This window comes from Lutjanus erythropterus, chromosome 6, assembly GCF_056507025.1.
Source record: "Lutjanus erythropterus isolate fLutEry1 chromosome 6, fLutEry1.hap2, whole genome shotgun sequence".
In the NCBI taxonomy this organism is placed as follows: domain Eukaryota; kingdom Metazoa; phylum Chordata; class Actinopteri; order Lutjaniformes; family Lutjanidae; genus Lutjanus; species Lutjanus erythropterus.
In genome coordinates this window covers 20,775,865-20,800,439 of record NC_139322.1, presented here as the reverse complement: position 1 = coordinate 20,800,439, position 24,575 = coordinate 20,775,865, and the positions used below count along the sequence as shown (strand labels likewise).

General features: G+C 37.8%; 3 protein-coding genes across 5 annotated transcripts in view; 1 reads left to right on the top strand and 2 right to left on the bottom strand.

The window, feature by feature from the left end:
- Positions 1-1,252: 1,252 nt before the first annotated feature.
- On the bottom strand, positions 1,253-13,093 carry LOC146325224 (cysteine and glycine-rich protein 1-like). 2 transcript variants are annotated; one of them, XM_084721117.1, is made up of 6 exons: positions 12,765-13,093; positions 6,840-6,949; positions 4,428-4,596; positions 4,151-4,280; positions 3,962-4,058; positions 1,253-1,720 (listed from the first exon to the last, which is right to left on the bottom strand). In XM_084721117.1, the coding sequence occupies exons 2-6, from the start codon at positions 6,946-6,948 to the stop codon at positions 1,644-1,646; spliced, it is 582 nt and encodes a 193-aa protein (XP_084577243.1). In that variant the 5' UTR covers position 6,949; positions 12,765-13,093; the 3' UTR covers positions 1,253-1,643. The 2 variants fall into 2 exon arrangements, with proteins under 2 accessions (XP_084577243.1, XP_084577244.1); XM_084721118.1 differs by lacking the exon at positions 12,765-13,093 and adding an exon at positions 8,491-8,514.
- Positions 10,700-24,575, top strand: part of nav1a (neuron navigator 1a) — a 144,788-nt gene continuing 130,912 nt past the window's right edge. Inside the window, exon 1 of the mRNA XM_084721119.1 lies at positions 10,700-11,014. The gene's annotated coding sequence lies outside the window, so the exon portion shown is untranslated. The remainder of the gene's footprint in view (positions 11,015-24,575) is intronic.
- LOC146325223 (G2/M phase-specific E3 ubiquitin-protein ligase-like) lies at positions 16,032-22,520 on the bottom strand. 2 transcript variants are annotated; one of them, XM_084720002.1, is made up of 9 exons: positions 22,455-22,520; positions 21,728-21,810; positions 21,425-21,622; positions 20,918-21,004; positions 18,882-19,135; positions 18,604-18,726; positions 17,043-17,183; positions 16,480-16,615; positions 16,032-16,366 (listed from the first exon to the last, which is right to left on the bottom strand). In XM_084720002.1, the coding sequence occupies exons 2-9, from the start codon at positions 21,786-21,788 to the stop codon at positions 16,149-16,151; spliced, it is 1,218 nt and encodes a 405-aa protein (XP_084576128.1). In that variant the 5' UTR covers positions 21,789-21,810; positions 22,455-22,520; the 3' UTR covers positions 16,032-16,148. The 2 variants fall into 2 exon arrangements, with proteins under 2 accessions (XP_084576128.1, XP_084576129.1); XM_084720003.1 differs by having other exon boundaries at positions 18,882-19,078.

Genomic DNA, 24,575 nt, shown 5'->3' with positions numbered 1-24,575 from the left:
ACTACTGAAACCAATAAAAAATAAATTTATACAAAATATTTTGAAACAGTAACCTGAAACTGAAACAAGCAAACCCACTCTGGAAACTAAGATAAACTGAACTGAACTGAAAACAAAAATTAAAAATTAAATGAAAATAAAAAGTAATGAAAAATAACTAAATCATATTTAGATGACCTTTCATCTTCCAGAGAGTGTCTATGACAAGCTGTTTCTCCTGTCTGTCTGTGGGAGCTGGAATGTGTGTGGGAGGCAAAGGGTGGATAAAGAAGTCAAATGCTGTAATGTGTGTGAGAGAGAGAGAGAAAGTGCAAGGAAGAAATGTTTTTGTTGAGCAGACGAGAAGCAGATGACTTATCAGTCAGACACTTATTATTTTTGGACAGTATTTCATTGTGTAGGAGTACGAGTGTTTATTTTCATTGTTGTTTAATCTGTTGATTAGTTGTTTGGTCAATGAAATGTTTCCCATATTCCAAGATTATCTAGTCAAATGTACCGTTTTGTCCAAAATTCAAAGATATTCAGTTTATTGAGTTTATTGTCACAGATGAGTAAAGAAACCAGAAAATATTCACATTTAAGAAGCTGGAATCAGAGAATTTTAACTTTTTTTTTTGAAAACTAATTAATCATCGCTGCTCTTTTCATCAGTTTACTGAATTTGTAAGGAGGTGCTGGAGAACTTCAAGTTCTAATATATTATTTTCTATATTTTATACATTATATTGTTTATGAAATTATTTAAACATCCTGAAATAGGCATGCTTCAAATTGATGGAAGGCAATTGAATGTAATAATTATAATACTATTAAGTGGAGAAACTAGTTAGATTTCCATAACAAACTTCAAAGCCTGGCTGATTCCTCTGAGGTTTCAGTTCACTGTGCTGTAAGTAACCTCCTGAGGGAAGGCTTAATTGACATTTTAAAAACCTTTTCGACGGCAACATGTCTCCAATGTGACGGATGAGCTTTATGGGTGGAGTGACGCTGTAATTCCCCCAACTTTACGAGGTGCTGGACTTATTGTCTAACCATCGTGATGTGTCACTGTAATGTTATGAGAGGAATGAATACAATGAACACATGGCATTTCTTGAAACTTAAACTCAGAACGTCACCGTCCAAACTACTTTACTTCCTGTTTCCTCACACACACACACACACACGCACACACAAACACACAAGTTTCACATGCATGTTCTTATGTAATCCTTGCACCAAATAAGGAACACTTGTACTAAAATCATTATCTTTACATTTTATTTATTACCATGCTGTTCGCAAAGCACAACATACAAACAAGCAACATTTACTCTATTATCTGCTATTGCTCAGATTTCATTTAACAGCCTCACAATAAGAAGAGGATAATATAATTACAGAGTGCAAAGTTGAAATTAAAACAACTTTAAACAGATAGGTAATGTTTCAGCATAAGTGTGGGCAATGTATGAATATTTACTTTAACAGTATTAGAGTAAGATGGTGATATATTTCCCACTGTGCAATTTCTAATGCAGCTTTATAATAAGCATGTGTCTGTCAGGTGTATGTATACTGGCAGCAGTCTGTCCTCTGCTGGATGAAGACAGTAGTGCAAAAATCTGGAAACCAGTCAACGCAGAGCTCTGTGGTCTCTACTGAGTGTGCGACAGCGCCCCGGCTCCAAGTCCATACCCAAATCCCTTTGGACCAAAGTTTTTGCCGTAACAGGCTGTTGGACAGAAAGGTAAAGTCAAAAAACAAAACAAAACAAAAAACAAAAAAACTTTTATCATGGCAGCCATATTGATATGAAACAGTGGCGTAAACACAGGTGTTACCAATTACACTAATAAAGGTCCCGTTCCATTTAGTGATGCTACACCTGTAGGATCGTGGCACTGCTTCGTAAAAATGGCAATATCAAACCATCTACCATCTTAAACTTCTTGAATGATGTTTTGGAAACAGGATAAAAAAATATTTGTTAATGTGCAGCAAACAGCATATTTATTTTTCCACAGCCCCAAAGGACTCTTTGAGGATTCTTGAAATTAAGAAAAGATCCTTTCACAGCATTTTGAGTTTCAGCAGAAGCACAGGTGGCACTGTACTAACATTAACGATGGCTCTGCACCATTAAAGGAAAAATTCACCCTCAAATCAAGAATACATATGGCCTGTTGTGCTATTTATCCACCTAGATTTTTATTTTGGTGTGAGTTCCAGAGTACTAGAGATAACGGCTGTAGAGATGTCTGCCTTTTCTTCAATATAATGGGACTAAACAGCAAACTGAAAAATTCAAAACCAGTGTCTCTGTCCAAAAAAGATAATCCACAGTTCTTGTGAGCAGTCTCATGTAGGAACTACTTTCTTTCTGCAGTAATAGTTCTTAATAGCATGGCCGCTGCTGCTCAATTCTTGACAAATTGCAAACATAAAAACACAGAAGCATAGGGACCAGGTTGACCAAAGTTTCCCTTCAGTGTACTTCCAAGAAAGGAGAAGACTGTGTGGAAACATTGGATTTTAATGCTGATTCTGCCTGTGGGAGACATTTTATCATTCCAGGCAGGTAAGAGACCATTTTCAGCCCATGTGTAAATAATAACACCAACTACGGCTCCATGACGTGTCCCAGTAAGCTATGCTAAGTGATTGAGCATGCTCAATACCAGAGCCCTGGAACTGGCTCTTTTAAATGTAATGCAGCCATTATTATTATTTATTATTATTGTTATTAATTCCATCAGTGTTTTTCCTGATTTGACAAGTCAAAGTGACGTCCATGAAAAAGGTTTATTGACTGATTTTTGTTTAAGGGATCAAATATTCCAAACTAGGCCTGGAATAAAATCCCAATAGACACTCTGGGTTAGTTTTCAAAACAGTAAAGTAAACACACATAAACACATATAAAACTAGAACCACAAGTGATATACTATAATGCACCCTTAATGTTGTAGTGATAACAAACAAAATTCCCTTCCCTGACAATGTTGTGGGTGTGTAACTGACAATAAATCTCTGTGTTAGGGAGCCCTCTGCTGTATCTTTTGTTTATTACAACTCTAACAGGCATTTGCCATTCACAAAAAATAATAGTTAATTTTCTCTCATTTAAGATCAAATCATCCACGACCCCCTGTTTAACAGTCACACTGTGTACATGGTGTTAGTACTGCATGATGCATCAGCTATGTCTTATCTCCTCCAGACAAATGCAGCCGAACTGGATCAACACGGGTCGTCCTGCCTGGTCTCATCATTATGGACCAGCAATGAAAACAGGTCTGACACAACTGCACGGTTACGATACAGTAAAACCACTATAGGATGACTAATACCTTACATTAGACATTTTAATGGCTGCACCCTATAGGTTATGTTAATTGAGACAACCAGACTAAGCAATGTAGTGCTTTTGACTGGGTCAACAACAAAAGGTATTTTAGCCATCTACAAAAGGCCCTTCTAAAAAATAAGTTAGACAGCCTTTTCCAATGGGAAACGGTTGTTATATAAACCAAAAATTACGCTGTCTTGCCCAGACTCCTTGGCGAAATCAGTAATTTTACCTCGTAGAGCACAGGAGTTGTTGGTCTACCGCTGCCTCAATCTGTGAGTTTGTTTGTATCACTGTGTACCTTTGGTGTTTTAGAAGGTTAGTTCTGATTCACTGAAGTCACACAATAACCCAATCAAAGTAACAAAACAAGGCAGCGGCACATCAGTAACACTAAATATAGCGTACACTTAAACTGACCCTGTCCACAGCAGCACATTGCTTAGCTTCTGTGCTGGTACTCCTTTCTGCTTCTCTAGGTGGGGGCGGGTCAACCGGCATATGAACAGTGTAAATGTTTGTTGATGAATGCTTGTGCATTACCAAATGCAGGGTTTCAGTGTAATTGTACAGCAATGTGTCGTAGTCATTCTCGTATGGCAAGTGAAGAAAGTGAAGTTGTACCTTTGCAGTAGATTTCTCCATCCTTGTCAGCTAGTGTTGTTGACTCGAGGCTCTTCTTGCATGAGGCACAGGTGAAACATCCACTTTTATGCCATGACTAGAAAAAAAAAACACAGAAGATCCATTTTAAAAGGGCTGTGCTTTTGCAATCATGCACATGTATGTCCATGTGTGTGTGTTTTTTCTTACACTCCCTGCTCCAATCACTTTCTCGGCAGCATAGACCGCCTTGCCACAGCGAGGGCACTTGTCTGACCCTCCAAACTTCTGAGCCAGTTTGGATGGGTTTGGGTTGGTGGTGGGACGATGAGGACCGGGTCTGACCGAGACAGAGAGAAAATGTGGATAAAGGGCCTTAAAAAGAGATCAAATAGTCTCTCTCTGGGTGTGTGTGTGTGTGTGTGTGTGTGTGTGTGTGTGTGTGTGTGTGTGTGTGTGTGTGTGTGTGTGTTTGAGTTTTACTCACTCTTCTTGTGTAATACCCAGAGATTCTCCCTTGTCCATGCTTAGTGTCCCTGCTCCCTGACCATAACCATAGCCTTTTGGTCCATACTTCTTGCCGTAGCATGCTTTGCAGTAAATTTCCTCCATATGAACAGCAACAGTTGTGCTGTCCAGGTTTTTTCTACACACCACTGCAGAAACAGACAAATGCACACACACAAACACACACACACACACACACCCTATACATTATTGTTTTGCTTATCTGCACATTTTGAGCATGCTCGTGTGTTTAGATAAGCTCTTAACTGCTTCCTTTTATGGAACAGTTCTATCAAAGAAAAATGTTCTCATCTAAATTCCATCACAGGAATGTACGATTACAACACAACAACACATATAACTCCACTCAGAACCCTGTGAACCCACATATTTTCAAGTTGAACCAAAGAAAGACTTTGTTTTTTTGGTTTCTTTCAGAAAATGTCTTGGCATAGTCCGTTGGCTGGACATTGGGTCATATCACAAAGACATGAGAAGTGTTTCACACGATGTTGCATCACACAAAAACATCTTACAGTACCAGTGTGTAGGATTTAGTGGCATTTAGCAATGAGCTTGCAGACTGCAAACACTTCATCTCACTCTCTTCTTCCAGGTGTATTGGAGAACATATGGTGGCTGTAAAACTTGTGCAAAAGGTGAAAGGCTGTATCTAGAGCCAGTGTTTGGTTTGTCCCTTCTGGGCTTCTGAGAAACATGGCAGTGCAATATTGCAGACAGTGGAAGAGAATCTGTGTCCTCTGTAGATATAAACAACTCATTTTAAGGTAAAAAGAACACAATAAATCACATTTTCAGGTGATTGTGCACTAATGAAAACATACTTATGAGTAGGGATGCATCAATACCACTTTTTTTTACACATACAAGTACTTACACTTGGGTACTTGCCGATACTGAGTACCAATACAAGTACTTAATAATACCATTAAAGTTCTTAAAATAACTTTTAAAACGTTTCATTTTCATTAGATACTTTCTAAATGTTTTTATGTTCCTTATTAAGCTAAATATATTTTTACATTATTACATTATTATGGACTTGCAGAATTAAGTTTACTATTACAAATGGTGTTATATATGATAATTAGTTCATTATCATTTACAGCATTTTAACTAGTATTTTAATGTCACATTTACATGTGTAGTATTTAAGTTTCTTCTTCATGTCCCTCTTGTCTGAGAGCTAATTAGTTCCTACCTGTCATTGTTTAGGGGGGGACAGGTATGAGTGTGGTGCCAAGTGTGCAACAGTTTTATTGACCCCGCTGTGAACCCCGGAGAGTGAAGTTGCGTGTCCTGAGCTGTCAGGCCGTTTTGGTAAAGAATATGTACACTAAGACAAGTTGTAGCAGCTTATTATGAAGAAAAGCGGGTTACAGACTGGCAGTGGTGTTTTCTTCTTCGTCTTCGGATTAATTTGTTGAGGCGTCAACTAGTTTACACCCGCAGGACTTAGTGGACAGCGGCCTGCTGCGGTCTACAGGTGGACTCTGTGCATTTATTTCAGTTTTACATTTACTTAAATGGTCTTTTTCGGACAGTTTCCAAAGTCTCTGCGGTCATTAATGGATGATGTTGAGGACAGCGAGTCGCTCGCTGATGACGGCGTGTCCAAAAAAGAGAAGGTAAGCATCAACAAACTCCTTGAACTCTCCATCATGGCGGTTCTTTAGATGTTTACTTGTATCGAGCGGCTACTTTTCGTGACGTGGTATCGGGTGTGGTCTATCGGAGTAGTTTTATGAGTACGAGTACATGAGGACAGTATTGAGCCGATGCCCGATGCTGGTATCAGTATCGGTGCACCCCGACTTATGATGATTATATTCAGTATATGCTGTATTTTCAGTTAATCTCCATAAATCATCTGTCACACTGGACCTTTAAACATAAAGAAACAGATGCATGTTTATGATTTTGAGTAGAAAAGAGTGTTGATAGAGTCTGTTTTGTTTTGATCATAGTAGCCCAAACTATAATGGTGCTTACAAGAATCTTGAGATGCACAACACCAGTGTTCAAGTTTCACACAGGACGACATCTGTCATAGTCACAAGTTTTATGATGATTATAAGCATTATAGCATGTGAAATGCAACAACAATATCTTGGATTGTTCATTTCTTTTTAAAGGGACAGTTCACCCCAAATTAAAAAAAACATGTTTTCCCCTGGCCTGTAGTGCAATTTATTTGATTTTAGTTATCTACTCCATCTATGCATATACATTTTTCTTTGAGAGTACATGTACCCACAGTTCACATTAGTGGATATTGTGTAACTCATGACGGCAATGACAAATGACAAGGGTCAGGCATTAAGCAGTTTCCACATTGACAATGACAGGAAGCAGCAAAGAGTTTACTCACTGCACAGGAAGCAGGACTTGTGGAAGCTCCGCCCGTCACAGAGTACCTCTTCCGCAAAGTAAACTGTCTTCTGACAGCGACCACACCTGTTTCCTCCTCCCAGTGGCATCCTTTAGAAATGCATGCAGCATGAACATAGACGCACACACACACACACACACACACACACACACACACACACTGTGTTAAATGTGATGTACAAAAGATTTTAATGGTTTAAAGTATCTTCATTTACCAGAGTCTGTCTGTAAAGATACAGCACCTTAACAAAGACCCAGACAGACGGTGATGATCTAAATTTCAGAGGAATAACTGACAGGTAATAAACTCTTTTCAGCACTAGACTAGTATTGCTAGTATTACAAGTCTAACATTATATCAGAAATCTTCTTGCCCAAAGTCAATGTTTAGTTGTCCCTGTCTGAGTTTTTTCATTTATTAGTATTAAACAACAACAGAGATGTTAATTGTCATGTTTAATCTAGGACTGCAACATCTATAACATTAGAAAATAGTGATAAATGTCCATCCCAGTTTTTCAGAGTCCAAGGTGATTTCTTTAAATTTCTTGTTTTTTTTTTTGTCTAAAATCCAAAGATATTTGATATAATGAAAATAAACCAAGACAAGCTGAAATCTTGATATTTGAGAGGCTGAAAACAGCATGAAAAATTACTTTCACAATCGATTGATTATGGTTGGTCGAGTGTTTTGCTAGATTTACTTGCCTGACATGACATTTTAGTTGCACTGGGGAAGTGGGCAATCCTTGCTCAGCCCTGTCTGTGTTTCATGTGGCACATTTGTATGGGATACACAAAGTCTGTATTTTACTGACATTATTCCACAGATATAATGTCAAGAGAGAGAGAATTGTTTTGCGCATTTTCGGCATGTGTTACAAGCATAAATACAAATTTGTAGGTTTTTCAGATCTAGTAACAGATGATTTGTGGCTGCACTTGAATAAGATAACTTTTTGTTTCGCCTAACCTTCTCTGTCATCAGTTGCATTTACACGAAAGTGTCAGAATATGGAAAGAGACACAGACTGTGGCCAGAAGGGCATACAATTTAAGGTTGTTGTTGTTTTTTCTTGACCTGGTTTTAGGTCCTGTAATTTGCATGTGGAACTAGTCCATAAATGGAAAAACAAATGGATGAAGGAACTAATGAGTTCCTTCACACAACCAGCAAGCATAGACATTTACAAGTGTTTAGCCCATTTAAACATCTATATTTAGTCGCCTGTAATTTTGGCTTTGTCGAGCAAGGCCCAGAGACTGCAATTTCAATCCTGCCAGTTCTCTGTGGCTTCTCTTAAGGGCCAGCAAGCCAGTAGTGGGAAAACATAAGAAGATTTTCCTTAAGAAGTTTTTTCTTAAAATGAGATGAAAGTTGCTCTGTGTAGAAAACTCAGCAATATATAACCTGTGACTTTCTGAGGAGTCTTAAAGTTGGTTGGACGTGAAAGACCTTGGCGTCCTGCCTGTTTCTACCCCATGTGCTTCCCAGCATGACCCTCCCAGTCCATTTTCACGTATCCACATCCACATTCCTGACCGTGTAAACCCTCCCACCTCCCTGCCCCTGACTCACTCCCTCTGTCTCCCCTGTCTGTCTCATTCTGCATCACATGTGTAGACTGTACCTCTTAATCTGAGTCGCCGGTTTGTGCTTTTATGCAGGAAATATGTTGAAGCAGCAGCTGCAACTTTACTGAGGTCAGTTCCTTTTTCTAGTGGCCGAGTGCGGAAGTGTTGGTCCTTTTCCTGTCACCTGTGGACACACTTTCTATTTTTACAGCAAGAAAGAATACAGAGACTATAAACCTGTGACGCACCAGAGAGGCCTGGTCATACCAAATGGTCTCTCGCTCAATCTTTAGAAGTAAATACAACACCCCAAAATTAAATAGAATTTATTTACTCCTGACACTAGCGTGGTACTTAATGTGAATATGAGCTCATTCTATGATACTTAATTATAGCTCAGAGTGAAGTAAAGGGTGGAGCAGTTTGTGTCTGGCCACTGCTGCTGCTACACTGTGACTTTCTGTCATTATAAGCACAGAGTGTTTCAGTCTTTTTCTGGAGGTTACTCAAAGGAAAGACAATGAAATCTTTTGGGAATAATTGACTGTGAAGGTAAAGTTCTCTGTTTGTTTTCTTGAATGAAACTGGAATGAATGGCAAATATGATACCTGTTGATGCACATCAGTATAAATGTATTTATGTTAACCATTTATATAACACAGTAGGAGCTCACACATTTAATAATATTGGTCTGTTAGGGGTGGGCAGTCTGACATTTTTAGTTGGAGCTTTTTATTTAAACCCAGTCTACTTTGTAGACAAATTGTAGATATTGTGGTAATTTAACGCCCTCATACTTCTGTTTGCAAACTTCACATAACTTCATTGATTTGCACATCAGTGCTTCATGAACAAACCAAGAGAGTGATGTAGCCAGATGGCTATGCTGATTGGACAAATCACTTCACGTGGCTCCTCCTTGGGTGACATATTGTAGTACATGAATTGTTATTTTATGATTATATAATTTTCTGGCTTCTGTTTACAGCATGTGTCATTATTGTCAATACACAATGTAACTCTGTAATGCAACATGTCACCCAGTTTTACATTTTTAGACACACACACAAAAACACAGTATACAAGCTGACCCTCCCACCTCCCCAACAAAAGAGCTGTGCTCACAAAAATAAAACACAACAACATGTACAACACATGAACAAACCAAAAAGCACACATATGGGAGGAATTCAAAGTTCTGCAAAAGCAATAATATTGTTCTTGTTTGAAGTGAAACAGGTAAATTTTTCAGAGACATCGAAAATAGTGAACAAGGAGCGAGGGACTACAGGTCTATGGAGGACAACTTTTACTCATCATCTAGAATTCTGAGTTGTATCTTTAATGCAGAATTGTGTTTTAATGGTGGAACTGGAGAAATTCATTGATTTTTTCAAGTCTGGCTGTAGGGATTTCAAAATGGAGAAAAAAATGCCACTTATATTGTGGATTGTGATTGAAACTAACAATATCGTGATGTTATTTTTTGGCCAGATTACCTTCTTCTGTTGTCAGGGTAGAGCAGGTTGTCCACTAATTGGAAAAGCGGTGGTTTGAACCCTCCATTGGTTCCAAAAGCATAGCCCTCGCATGCAAGTGTGTGCGAATGAGATAGGTTCAAAGTAGAGGCACGGTGTCTGGCTGCCTCTGCAATTAGTGTATGATTGTGTCTGTGAAGGGGTGAATGTGACATGCAGTGTAAAAGCACTTTGAGTGGTCAGAAGACTAGACACGTGCTATACAACTGCAGGAGTAGGGCTCCTCAGCAAAAGAAAGAATAGGATATTTTAAGTTTTGCAACATTATTTTGGAAGTGGGAACAGCAAGGGAAGGGAAATAGGGTTGTTTGTATAAATTCTAATTTATCATGACCCTAGTTTGTTCATTGATTGATTAAGAAGACTTAAAAATATTCAAACCTAAAAAAAATACTCAGTTGCTTTCGCTCGATCATTGAGTCTCTAGCTTTATTTTTAAATGTCAGCTGCCTGTCTTGGATTTCCTTTTAGGTTCATAAATGACAAAAAATTGAAGTGAAACAATGTAGATAAGCCATAAACTGACTAGCGCCACCACAGAAGGCTGAACTAAAGTTCAGGGGAACAGTGTTGAAGCAGGAGAAGTATAGGATGTGAAACGGACAGGAAAGTGAAAGGCCTTGATTATTAATGTTCTGCTGGAAAGAACTCATATCAGCAGCCACACAGGCACCAACTGGTATTTTACAGGATTATTTTCATGTAAAGGCTCACAGTTTGTATATTCTACAGTCTTGGAAACAAGACAATTGTGCCAGTAAAAGCAGAAATGTTAGGAATATTTTTGTACCAGGCACTGGTAGAAAAATATAATTTTAGAGCTTTCCAGCAGCTCAAATAGGAAAATATGACTCAAAGTGGTAGGTCACAAGTCTCAAATAACTTTTCTAACTCTTTCATGTCGTTTTATAGCAATGTTGGAGGCAAGACAATCAATGAGGAGCAGAGAAGAAGGCAGAGTATCATGATGTGGAGATGACTCCAACTCCAAGCTACCAGCTCCAGAACCATGTGCGTGAAACAGGAGGTGCGAAACAACAGGTGAGGAAACAATTTAGTAAAGTTATTGAATAAGGTTTGTACAGCCAAGGTCTGCTCTGACTTGTTATGACAAGACGGGGTTGAATGTAAGGCTGTCTGAAAAGTCTTTTTTTTTACATTCAAAGCTTCTATTTAAGTTTTCTCATGAAGCTTTGAATGTCTGTCATCATATTTTATGATGTCATCACCATAAGAATAATGAAAAGAAACTCAGAGCAACATCTTTAAATTGAATAAAGTGCGTAAATGAGTAAAAGGCTTGTGTCCGTGTGGTACTGGCAGGCTTAAAAATTACTGTAAGTAAACAATTTTTTAGGTATTTGTACTTGTAATTTTACTTGTACTTTTACTTATGTCATCTATTTAGTTGCTTTTAACACCATAACTGAGTACGGAGTACAGCTTGAATTAATATCCAAACATTTCATCAGCACTTTTGTTATCTGATTACAAACAGGCCAACAAAACCATGCAGAGGTGCAGTGATAAGCTGATTAATCGATTAGCAGTTAACCATTAAATCAATCACTGACTATTTTGATGATTGATTAATTGTTCTGAGTCGTTTTCTCAGACAAACATGTACATTTTTTACTGTATATCTTTGCGTTGTAGACAAAACAAGACATTTAACGACATCACCTTGGACTAATCAAGAAAATTATTGACAGGTTAATCAATATTGAAAATAATCTGCAACCTTAGACCTATGATAAATGGTCAGAAAAAAAAACCTTTTGCAGGAGGCGGGAGTAACTTAAACTGAAGATTTGGAGAAACAGACCCTTTTCCCATCAATGCCTGTTGTTGATAATAGATCAAACATCAACTGTTAAAAAGTAACTACCACTCTGAGTAGTTTCTGAGACAAATACTTTGCACTTTTACTTAAACATTTTTCAAAGTTGAGTGATGTTTCAGGAATGTAACAGTACCTCTACTTGTATAGAGCTTTTCACTACTTTACTACTCTTTCCATCGCTGTTTTTTGTCAACGTGAGTAAAACGTTCCCCTTGCTTCACCCGGTTCACTGTCTCCTCTCCATCACCACCTCTCTGCTCTGCTGTCTGTTCTGTGTGTGTGTGTGTGTGTGTGTGTGTGTGTGTGTGTGTGTGTGTGTGTGTGTGTGTGTGTGGTTGACAGCTGTCAGTCTGACCACTGAGAGGGAAGTAGAGAGGCAGAGAGGTGAGAAAAGGTGAGTCAGAGTTTTCACACTAGGTGGAGTATACTTAAAGATGAATTCTAGTGCATGTTGATCATGGTGGCTCTGCAGGTTTAGACATGTGGGGACACATGCAGCTGCACAGGAATGCTAAAATAAAACAGAGTGAATGAGAAGTAAGGAGTGCAAACAACTCAGGAAGTCCGCTCATGAAAGTAGATGTGACTGCATGTGACATCTGTGTGACTCAGACTGAAATAATATCAGTAGGAGCTTTCTAGTATTCTGTATCAACTTCTGCACTTTGTTGCCCACACTGCAGAGCACAGAGACCTTTGCATATTGTATTAGGTTTTTGTGTACATGGTGTTCCACATTGTGTTAGTTTAACTGCATACTTAAATGAATGATAGCTGTTCAAACAAAGGAGTCTCCTCTCGCCTGACTTCCAGCAGAGCTTTACAGAAAATGCATTTTCATTGTAGCAGAGTGTTTCTCTCGTCATGCATCGACAGAAAGAGTAGGAAATTAGATACAGTGAGAAAGCAGGAAGCATAAGCAATCCGTGGTATACTAACATTACATACCTGCAGTTAGTGCTGTCAGTCAGTGTTGATGGACAGATGGAAGTTTGACTCCCTGATCAGACTGGTGTTAAATGCAGCACTTGGGTGTGTTCAGGAAACCAGCGGTCCAGAGTTAGGTGGAGGTCTTGCACTTGTGGTCTTCAAGAGAAAAGTAGCTTCTCTTACGAACCCAAGTGTGAGACTTTATCCTGTGTTAGTCCAGTCATACAAAAAGACCCAGACAGAGCTGTAGGTATGTGCCTCTCCAATGTTCCACTGGACCAGATGTGCTGAAAGGGAGGAGCTTCCTTTGTTGGTGAGTGTTGAGGAACAGGGGAGTTTCTGACTGACTCAGAGAGAGAGAGAGAGAGAGACAGAGACAGAGAGAGACAGAGACAGAGAGAGAGAGAGAGAGAGAGAGAGAGAGAGAGAGAGAGAGGGAGAGAGAGAGAGAGGTGAATGGGGAGGGAACTTTGATTGAAAAGCCATTGATTGCCTTGCAAGTTAGATTGGTACAAGAGAATTTACATTCCAACTGCTCAAATTCCTGCACTCCCTCCCCTTTTGTTCCAGATCACTGCATGTCTCATTTAGTAATTTCCTTGCTGGTGTGAATTGGTAGGATGATGAAGGTTCAAGTTTAAGTTGTCTGGTATTTTATACATTTACTCCCCTTCCTGGTGGAACTATCTTTGGTTGCAGGCTGTACTTGACATGAAATCATGAAGGCCTCTGACTTACACAGAGGTTTATAGGACAGTCAAGAAGCAGTCACCCCTGCTAAACTGAGTGAAGTTTTATAGTCTAGTCAGTGGAAACCCCTCATAGTGATCTGTCCAGGAAAATTTGATAATTATATGTATATTTTTTTCTTGTTTAAAATATTCTGTGCACAGTCTGCTCGTATTGCACTCTAAGGACTACCTGGTTAGTTTAAGCAAATTCTTTAAACAGTATTTGTGTAGGAATTATTCTGTCCCATGCTTTTTGATAAAAGCATTGGATCACTGTAACTGTATACCTGCTGAGGAATAACACATCTGCAAATCCAAACCAGTGAATAGAAGTGATGACAGAAATATTGGGAGAAAAACTTTGGAAGTGAAAGTGCATAGTGTATTCAATGGTATCCTTCCTGCTGACTGCACCAAGAATGATCTTGAATGACTACTGAGTTTCCTCTTAATGTTTTCAGATGTTCAGTTTGACCACAGGTGTTTTTTTTCTATTATGTGTTTATTCTTATGAGCTAGTAAGTCACACCTCAGGTACAGCAGCACACTATTGTGTTTTTTTTTAATCTGTCTTGAGGTTAACCTTTAACTGACTATCAGTTTGAAGAGTCAAGTGGTAAATCAGCTGTTTTCCCTCTTACACAGTAAAGAGGATGCCCTCGTGTTTTATTACCAGTTTAAGTGACCTTTAGGGACTTGCTGGTAAAGGTCACCCACATATGCTTAATGGATGAGAAAGAATGAATAGCAGTTGAGTGATGCCAACAGAGAAAAGCTGAGTGGATGCAATGTTTGACCTCTGCTACCATCATGTGGTCATTGTGGGTACTGATCACTAGTACAAAAGCTAGACGGCCTACATATGTATTAACAGTGACCTGTAGGTTCGTTAACAGCACCGACACAGTTATTACTGTTTATTTAAATGTAGGATTACAAATGATACGGAATAGGGACAATCACAGTATCCCAGAGTCTAAAGGGAAATCTTCAAATGTTTCTCTTTTTCACACAAATATCTCAAAATGTTTTCTGTCATCATCTATCATAGAAGACTAAGATAGAAAATCAGCAAGTATTTTCCACCAAACATTGCCAGTTGAGAAGCTGGAGCCATAGATTATAGATTACAGATTGGCAGTTTTGTTCAGAAGATTAATTTTAAGAGGAACACAATCAGTTTTACTCAAAGTCTGTATACAGGCCTTTTGTGGCTCCAGAGAGAGCTGCAGAAAATCAGATAAGAATTTGGTTGGGCATGAAAACTAACAGTATTACAATGAAAAAAAAGTTGAATTGTGGAGTCCAGATGCAGAGACCAGCTCCTCATCTTTGCTTGAGGCTGTGGCTGGAAGAATGCCTGGAATAAGTACATCAGTACATCAGTCTTTTTCTAAAAAAAACTATCCTGTCCGTTGTCCATTGTTACTGACAACAATGTAGGAGCACAATGCTAATGGATCGATGGATTACTCTTACAAACAGTGAGCTGATTATCAAAATTGTTGCCAATTAATAAATAAATTTAAGCAGGGATACTCGTGCAGTGTGACAGATGACCACGGGCCAGTATATGAAGAAAGAACAATAATAACATCATTTATCATTTAAAATTAATAAACATTAAAAGGCCCATAACTCTGCTGTCATTGGGTTTCTTTATTTTCAAATTAAATGACCTATTAACTTAACTTATAAGTAAATTATCTTGGTGCAAGGACTGACAGATAAATCAGATATTTGACTGCAATTAATAATTGCAGTAACTACATTTTAGTCATAAATGCTTTGCAATTTGAAAGTTTATACAACATTAAAAAGAGCCAGAACCTCTTTTATCATGCAGTCACTGAAATGCTGGAATGATTAATGAACATACACCATAAACTTCTCCTGCCAGGGACAGAATATTTAGTATATTAAAGTTTTTGATTAGTATTATCCTCATTTCTGTGAAACTTTTGCCCCTCTTCAGCTGCTTAGCTCACCGTCTGATCTGATGCACTTTGCACAGCCTACAAGTCCATCACATACAGATCAGCCCTCTCTGTTACAGCCAGATTTATCCCATCATACAAAACTGCCGTAGTCGCCACTCCTCCCTGGAGAAACCTGTGTAAATCAATTTATTTTCACTGTGAATGACAAAATGGTCAGAGGGCCACTCAGCACATTATTGGCATGCAGGTTTGGTCCGTGGGCTGCAAGTTGAGTGTGGTGGAATTAAAGACTCACTTCAGTTTTATTCAGATTAGTTCTTACAAATGTGTTTGGAAGCTTTACATATAAATTGATATCAATAACGTGCAGGAAGGATTATGATAATAGTCTGGTTGTTTTGTTTTGTAGATAAGTGAGTCATTAAAAAAAGGGAGTTGTAGTCACATTGTGGTTCTCCTTGTAAATATAATCTGTAATTCTCAGCTGCAGCTCAGCTGACCACAAACTACACCAACAGGAAAGTCATTGTGAAGTCAACAGTGAGAAATGAATGAGTTACAATAAAAAAATGTAAAACGTGTTCTAGAAACAAAGGTATTCAGGAAAAGACAAGTAATCAAATACTGGTTTATTTTATATTTATATATTATACATATTAGAACAGTCACACGCACTTAGGCAAATTCAACACATTAGATTTATGTACATTTAAAGTGAACATTATTCCACTTCAGGCGCAGCCAAATCCGCTGTAACTGGTTGATATGCATGCACACAAATGTTGATGAAAAGTTTTGTATGCTGTGTAATGCCTCGGCAGCCTCAGCTTCTCAAAACACGTTAAAGCTGTTGGAAATGTGGCCTCGACTATCTCCACTTTCATCTCTGGGGCCGGCACCTCCCATCCTATCCAAAACTTTACGAGGCTCTTTAGCTCAGCTGGGGATGCTGTGTTTAAAAAAAAAAACAAAAAACAGCTGATCAGTCAACACAGAATCGGGTAAAAAAAGCTTCATGCCACAGTAACTTCAACATATCACAGTAACTATACACGTACATACCATTTTCAATAAATGTTTTCAAGTATCCGGATACTCGACATACATCTGTGACCTCAAACTCATCTTCGTCTTTGGCTTTGTAGCTCTCAAAGAAGATAGTTATCGATGATGGCCATGTGATGCAGTCCAAGATCATCTGAAATAATGTGAAACATCAGCTGTATTAAATGTAATCTATAATCCTCTTAGTATTTCATATTGCTCAAATTTACAGTACCATGGGAAGGAATCTGAACCCCTTGACATTTATTGTTCACGGACTAGTTTGCATTTTACACATCTAACAGTAGTTCCTTTACACAGCCTGTTCAAGGCGGGAATGTGAACACAATTCCTGAACCTGGTGACTCTGTAAGGACATACAATTTTCACACTAGATAGATAGGAAGACTCAAGGGCAACTTGCTTGAGTTGACAAGAAAATAGACTTTGATGTCCCCTTTTTCTTGCCGATTTAGTTCAGTGTAAAACAGACAACAGAGCCAGTGAATTGGCGAGACCTCTTTATAGCAGTATTTCGGCATCTGTGTTTAAAACTGTCAGATGAGCCTTTGCTGCTGTACCTGAGGTGTGACTTGTGCTTCTGATTCCCTGGGAAATAGGATCGGAATCATGTCTCTTCTGTGTATAAGAAGTGGCCACAGCCCTGTCTCTTTTAAGCCTTTTCGGAACTGATTGACTTGACGCCTTGTTCGCTCGATAACCTGCAAAACAGGAGACATGACAGAATATATACAAAATGAGTCACTGTTAACCATCTGTCTGTTTCTTTAAAATGGAAGTTAATGAAGATAATGTCGTGAAAGTTTATTAGCAAAGCCAGAGGTTAAGAATCTGACCTCACTAGCAATTGAATGTTATTGTGTATAGATTATTTTATGATGCCAAAAATAGCTCTTGAAAAAAGGCACAACTGAGTGATGTCACTGTAGTTCAAAAACAAAAAGCCACTCAGGCTTCTGGCTTCAGATGATTGGATGCTGAATGATAAAGATTTTTATTAGAAACTGTCGCAGTTGTCAGTGCAGAGAGACTTCAGATGGTTTTGGCAGCAGACTGGAAAACGACCAATGCCTTTTTTGTTGTTGGAGTTTGTCTTTTTTTTTTTTTTTTTGCTTGAGTTGACAAGAAAATAGACTTTGATGTCCCCTTTTTCTTGCTGACAAGTAGATGTCAGCTCTGTGTCTGGGTGACAGCATGGCCTTTGCAATAAATTGTTGAATAGCTTGCACTGGCTGCAAAAAAGCTTTTTCTGAGGTATGTCTATTAAAAAAAAAGTATCACAACATAAGGATTAGTTCTGGGATGATGCACTCCTAATTCAGTACTATCAAGATACTTGGGTGCTGATTCGATTAGGTTTTGCAATTCTGAGATATAATAGTATTGTGATACAATATTTTGGCTTATTGTGATTTTTTTTTGCTTTTGTTAACACTAGATCATGGGGAAAAAGATGAAACATAAACTTCTAAAGATGATATTACATAATTAATATTTCCAGAAACAATGCACATCACATTGTCAGTCAGTCTTTTAGTTCAGCAGTATCATTACTATACTAAAGAGGCTTTAAATTAACATTAATGAGTGTGGGTATCGGTATGATTTGAACTTTGAAAAGGTGATTTTTGAGTTTGAGTTGTGACCCTTTGAGGTTGTTGTAGCTGTTCACTGTGGAGTATTGAAGCTAGCGTACTAGACTGAGTTAGCAAAATGAAATTAGCAGCTTTTAGTTTGTTTCCACAGAGCAGAGGAAATATATGCCTGAAAGTATGAGCACACATGACATGTTTTGTGTTAAGCATGTGAAGTTAAATGGATCATTTTTTTAAATTAATATTAATGCAATGGCTGTGCTAATTTCCATTAGTGTTAATGGGAATTCCCATTGTGGTTAGCACTAAGCTAAGAGACTAAGTGAGTGTTATTTATACACATAAAAATTGATTCAGCCATCAAAAACTGTGATTCACGAACTTTTGAGAACAGATTTTTTTCTCCCACGTCAGGATGTGGGATATGCTCCTGGGAATACTCTTTCAGGACATTTTAATTGATGTTATCTAACGAGAGGCCCTAGCTTGGAGAAATTAATGGTAAATAGGAACAAGATGACTTTACAGCATGCAAGAGGAGCTTTTTGGACAGCCACTTCCTGTTGGTGGCATTTGGTGCTGGCAGGTCCCACGACAGGCAGAGCTGATTGATGGAGTCACATTCTTTTAATTCGGCATCTCCATCAAGCTGGAATAAAACATAATGAAAAGCGTGTTTTATTGATGCAGCCTGCATAGAATAAATCACATTGGCTGCAGTTTTATGATGCTGAGCTCAGTGCATTAAGTGACAGATGGAGACTTTTAGCAGAAAATATATGCCTCAATATTTTTCATGTTCACCATTTTAATAGTGGCACGGATGTCGAGGTCAGGGCAGTCTTGTACTGTCACAGGTGTAGTCTCCAACGAACCTCCAAAAAGAGTGTGAATAATTGCGGGGCTAAGTCCCGGGAAACTCGGGCCGCAATGCAAGAAGGAAAGGCCAATCATTCGGCCTGCGACGGTGAACATGTTGTTGTCAAGCAGTTCATCTGAAACTGAGGGGATGAGGTGGTCAGACTCACCCTCGAAGATTTTAGTGATGGCTGCACTTCCTGCAACAGTGAAAGACTGAGGATTAAGATAAGATTTAGAGCACAAGGTTACCGACTAAAAATAAATAAGGGAAATATTCCTATGAGCAGAGTAAAGTCATGATAAGTTATTTAGAGAGGTGTAGATTCTGATGTGTTGATATTCTGCTCCGGAGCCTCATTGCGGCTCTTTTGCCCCTCTCCAGCACTTCCAGCTGGCTTTGACAAATGGTCATGGGTCATTAACATGGGTCATGTTAACACTTTTAGATGCAACTTGCAGCTCTGAATCTCGTTTCGTTGGTCCATCAGTTCGTTGGTCCCCATAAATCAATCCATTCATTGGCCTACAAAGCAAAGTTTGTGAGATTGTGTGTGTGCATAAACATGTGGATGTATAGCCTGCATGGTTGCGCTGATTACAGGAACCTGCTGTAACCTGCTGTTACTTTTAATCTTTTCCTGTATAATAAATAGTTTAGTTTAGTTTGTAATGCAGTTTCTCTACTTTGTAATACAGCATAAACTGGTTGCAAGAGTAAACTCTATGATGCATAAACTTTTCCTTTTTTAGGTTTTGATGAATATTGAGCCACAGTATTGCAGTTTGCAATGAATCATTTGCTGTTTGGTGTTCTGTACTTGCTAGCCAATATTATGTCGAGGCAGCAAAGGCAGACCTTTCTGTAGAAAATATAGTGTAACGAATTTAACACAAGTTGCAACGCCTGTCTTGTGTAAATGTTAAGCATTACGTTTATACCATATATGTTAAGTTACCGTAGGTGATTAGAGGTGGAACTAATGATTATTCTCCCAGTGATTTTCTTGATTGATCAGTTAATTGTTTGGTCTACATAACATCAGAAAATAAAGTAATACAGATTACAGTTTCCACAAAGGTGCAGGATGCAACATTCACTACCACTAGGTATCATATTAAAGCACCAGCATCTCAGACCAAAAGAAATGCTGATCAAATATGAATAAAGATGGTGTTTCTACATCACCTGTTTCTTACTTTAAATGTTTTCAGAAACATATTTGGATGCACTGTTTCTCTGTAATATGAGGAAGTTTGTGACCTGACCATTGAAAACATGCACAGAGGACAGGGAGAGACTTGCACACTAACATGCACGTGCAGCAGGACAGAGGAGTTCAGATTACAACACACTGCAGGAGTGTGACTTCATTCTCTGTTTAGGATGATACTACTCAACTCTATATAGCAAATAGTTGTTTGTTGACATCTGTTGAGGCTGAGTGTTACATATAGTGCTTGCTCTTGGTGGGAAATGTCTGGCTTCAGTAAATAATATTGTAAAGAGTAAGGTCTGGACCAGGTCATCGTGAAAAGTGCCCTGAGATAACTTCTGTTATCATTTGGAGCCATATAAACAGAACTGAATTGAAATTAAAAATTGCACCTTTAAGCCCAAGATGATTTTTGAAATCCAAAAATGTTCAGTTAATTTTAAAGAGAGGCAGAAAATCAGTAATTTCTCATATCACATCACCTTTAACTGGCATGTGTGCTTGACAAAGGACTTAAATAATTAATTGATTGTCACATTAGTTGCAGATTAATTATCTGTATTGACTAATCAATGAATATCTAAGGATCAAGAACCACTGTTTAATATTTTGAAGTTTGTATCACTTATGTTCATTGGTCTGTAGACTCATGGGTCTCAACATTGTGTGTGTGTGTGTGAGTGTCTGTGTGAGTGTCTGTGTGTGTGTGTGTGTGTGTGTGTGTGTGTGTGTGTGTGTGTGTGTGTGTGTGTTGCTGTGTCTAACCTAAGTTTATATGGAATCCACTTATAAGCCTGAAAATCACTGTTGACATCATGTGACGGTCGACCCCACTTCCTGTTGCAACATCACCTGTGAAGAAAAACATTTTTCTGCATAAGTCGCTAAACTCAGCAGTATTGATTGATATTGTTTACAAAAGAGTATAGGGCCAGACATAAGGAAAAAAGGAGGAAGATATTTTTTTATATTTTTAATGTCAAGAATAAAGTTGAAGTGAATAGCTTGTCAAGAAGTTGAATCAGAGGAGGATTTTTTGAAATTTTTTTTATTTTGCATTTTGAGAATATGAGAATAAAATTGAAATAATTGAGAATAAAGTCTTAATACCATTCAACTTAATTCTTCTGCCTGGTACTAATGCTGAGTTAGACTTTATTCTCAACATTTCCACTTTATTCTCATAATGCAAAAATTCTTAAATGTGGCCTTAAGACTCTGTCGTATTTTGCTACTAGTTTATGTTGTACTATGTAATTTACCAGTGACTACCTTGAAGTTTGCACAGAAGCGGCGCTGCCCATTGAACGTTGTCTCTCTGGTAGAATGTGACTAAAGCTCGGTCTTGCTCCTCCTTGTCTTGTCTGATGTCCATGGTCAGAAATAGACTTTTTGAATCTTTGCTGCTGCAGAGGAGGTCGTGTGAAAATAACCGACCAGCTTGTTTTGGATCTGACACCGTTTTCCATTCTGAGACAGCAAAACAAGAAAATAAAATATGAACCAATTGAAAAGTTTGCACATGACACTATAATGACTTATTTAAAATTTTAAAAAGATTAAAGACTCATGTACCGTCTGTGATACTTGAAATCTCTTCTGTTTCCTCTATTTCTGTAGGTGCTGACCCGATCATAATGGACCGTCGTTCCAACAATCTGAGAGAAAAGGATGTACTGTGAGATGTACAAGGTGGCAAATGCTGTAAACATTCCTGTTTTGGAACAAGTCTTTGCTAGAAACATGTCAAGTTGCAGGGGTGCTATTTTAGAGGTATGCAGCTTTTCTTGTGAGTGACCCTCAGGCAGGAGGGAAAAGAGAGTCATGACTGGATCTGACCAGTAGCAAACTAGCAGTTTGTTTTTCACTCTACAGTATGTTGCCTTTGACTTTTTGACTTTGGATAATGGACAAATTTGCTTTGAAAAAACTTTGAAAAATCAATTCTTTCAATTTGTAAAAGTTTTTCTCAGTAAAACCTGATGTTAAACTTCGTAATGAAGGCGATGGATTAGTTACAAAAAAATACGGACTTAGGTACAGGTAAAAGAATGAATGAACAAGGAGTGATGAAAGGGGTGTTTTCCTAATTAACTTCCTGTTATGCAGTCATTTTGATTTCCTGACTTAATAAATCAAATATAACAGCCATTTAAAAAGTACAAATTACACTGAGCTTTTAGCGTTAACATGTTACTGTTGTGCTCTTGTGTTAGAGGGAGAGATTCATGCAGGACCTTACGAATTAAATGGAAAAAGAAAGAAAAAGCAGTGGTCAGAAGGAAGTTGCAGCTGTGCTTACCTGTGAAGATCGGTGACAGTCTGCTCTCTGTTGCTGGCGTTTACTGTTAGTGCTGTTATTGGGCTTGGGAGGGAATTTCAGCTCTCAGTTGTCTAAGCTGGTTTAACTTGTCAGTACAGGTGTTGTAAAAGCAAATCTACCTTAGCCTAAAGCAGCTAGGTGTTTTTTAAAGGTCATACTTTAAAAGGTGACAGTCAACCAGGTCCGGCTCTTGACAACAGGGGGCCCTAAGCAAGATTCTCTTTGGGGGCCCCTCCTTACTTTGCATGGAGCCAAGACCTTTGAAATACAACTATAAACTACATATATAGTTAAACTATACATATAACCATTTAAAACTATTATCATTATTGTTTTTTGATATATATATATATATATATATACATATATATATACATATATACATATATATATATATACATATATACATATATATATATACATATATATATATATATATACATATATATATATATATATATATATACATATATATATACATATATACATATATATATATATATATACATATATGTATATGTATATATATATATATATATATATATATATATATATATCTGTCTGGCTTTAATCACAATATTAAGATACAGTGTTTTTGGGAATCAATACAGAATCACAAAACATAATATGATACTCAACTCTATATATATTTTCGTACACCTCTAGCTGCTAGTGTCATACCATAATTTCTAAGTATGAGCAGTTACCACTATGCATTACAAAAGTACACCTGAAAAACAAGAGAATCGACTAAACTTTTTTCTACATCTTAAAGGGACCTTTCACCCCCAAATCATAAACACATGTCTTTTCTCTGGTCTATAGTACTATTTATCCATCTAGGTTTTTTTTTGTGAGTTGCCAAATGGACTAGATGGGATTCTGCTTGTGGTGCCAAAAATACATTTGAAAAACTCAAGGTAATCCACACACTTTGTTGTGAGCAGTTTCTTGTAGGAACTACTTTTCTACTGTAGAAAGACAGCACAACAAGCCAAGCGCAATCTACGGTCAATATGCCCAAAAACCATCAAAATCATGCCAGTGGCCCTGTGGGAATCATTGTGCTGCTTTAAAAACAGTGCAACATGATGGCATCTCCAAATGTTAGTATAATAAAGAAAGAAAATGTTCCACTAAGTTCATAAACTCTTCACCAACTGGAAAAACCCACAAAACTCTGCAATTTTTACAAGGAAGTTTGGGGACTTCCTCATTGGTGACAGAAGTTCAAATTTAGTGTAAAAATTTCCCTTCTGTTAGAAAATACTGTAAATGGTGAAATCAGTTAAAATAGAGTGTTCAACTTCAAATATCTGCTGCTAATCTCGGCAGGTAAAACACACTCGACACATAGGAGTCATTAGTTAGAGGACAAACTGTGACAATATTTTTAAACAAAGGAATAACTTAATGTGTTATTTTGCCAAATTGACAAGAGCAGACAGATGATTAAGAGTCTGATGTAGACAATTATGTATATGTGATTCTTTTTCTTAATTTAAATAGTTCTGTTTGTGCTTTATTAAATTATAATTAAAAATGCCAGCGAAAGTTTACTGTTTCATTGCCCTCATGTCATTTTGGATCTTATCAGCTATATCAATATTGGTATATTTCTACTCCTTAATATCGGTTTTGGCATCAGCCCCAAATATCCAGTCTCATTTGTACCAGTGGCAGTGGTTCATTTTGTAAGAAAGTATCCAAAAACATCGAGTATAGCGATATTATATTTTGTGATACTCGTATCATTTCTCAAAACACTGTATGTAAAAATTTGTGCCAGTGGTTCTTTTTGTGTTTTGTCTGGTGGTTCGTTCTTTATACAATGACAGTTTTCCTAAAATATGATTTAAAAAAATGCAATATATCATCTTGTTTACAGTACTGCAATATATCTCAATGTATCGAATTGTATCAAACCCCTGTATCATCATGTGTCGTATTGCCAGAATCTTGCTAATACACACCCCTACTAGCAGTGCAGTGATAATGAATCGCTTGTATAATTGAGCAATTGTATTTTTTCTTTTTAATTTGGGGTGAAATTCAGACCTTAGCTGCACCCTTAGTGGCCGAGTGATATTCAACCTTTGT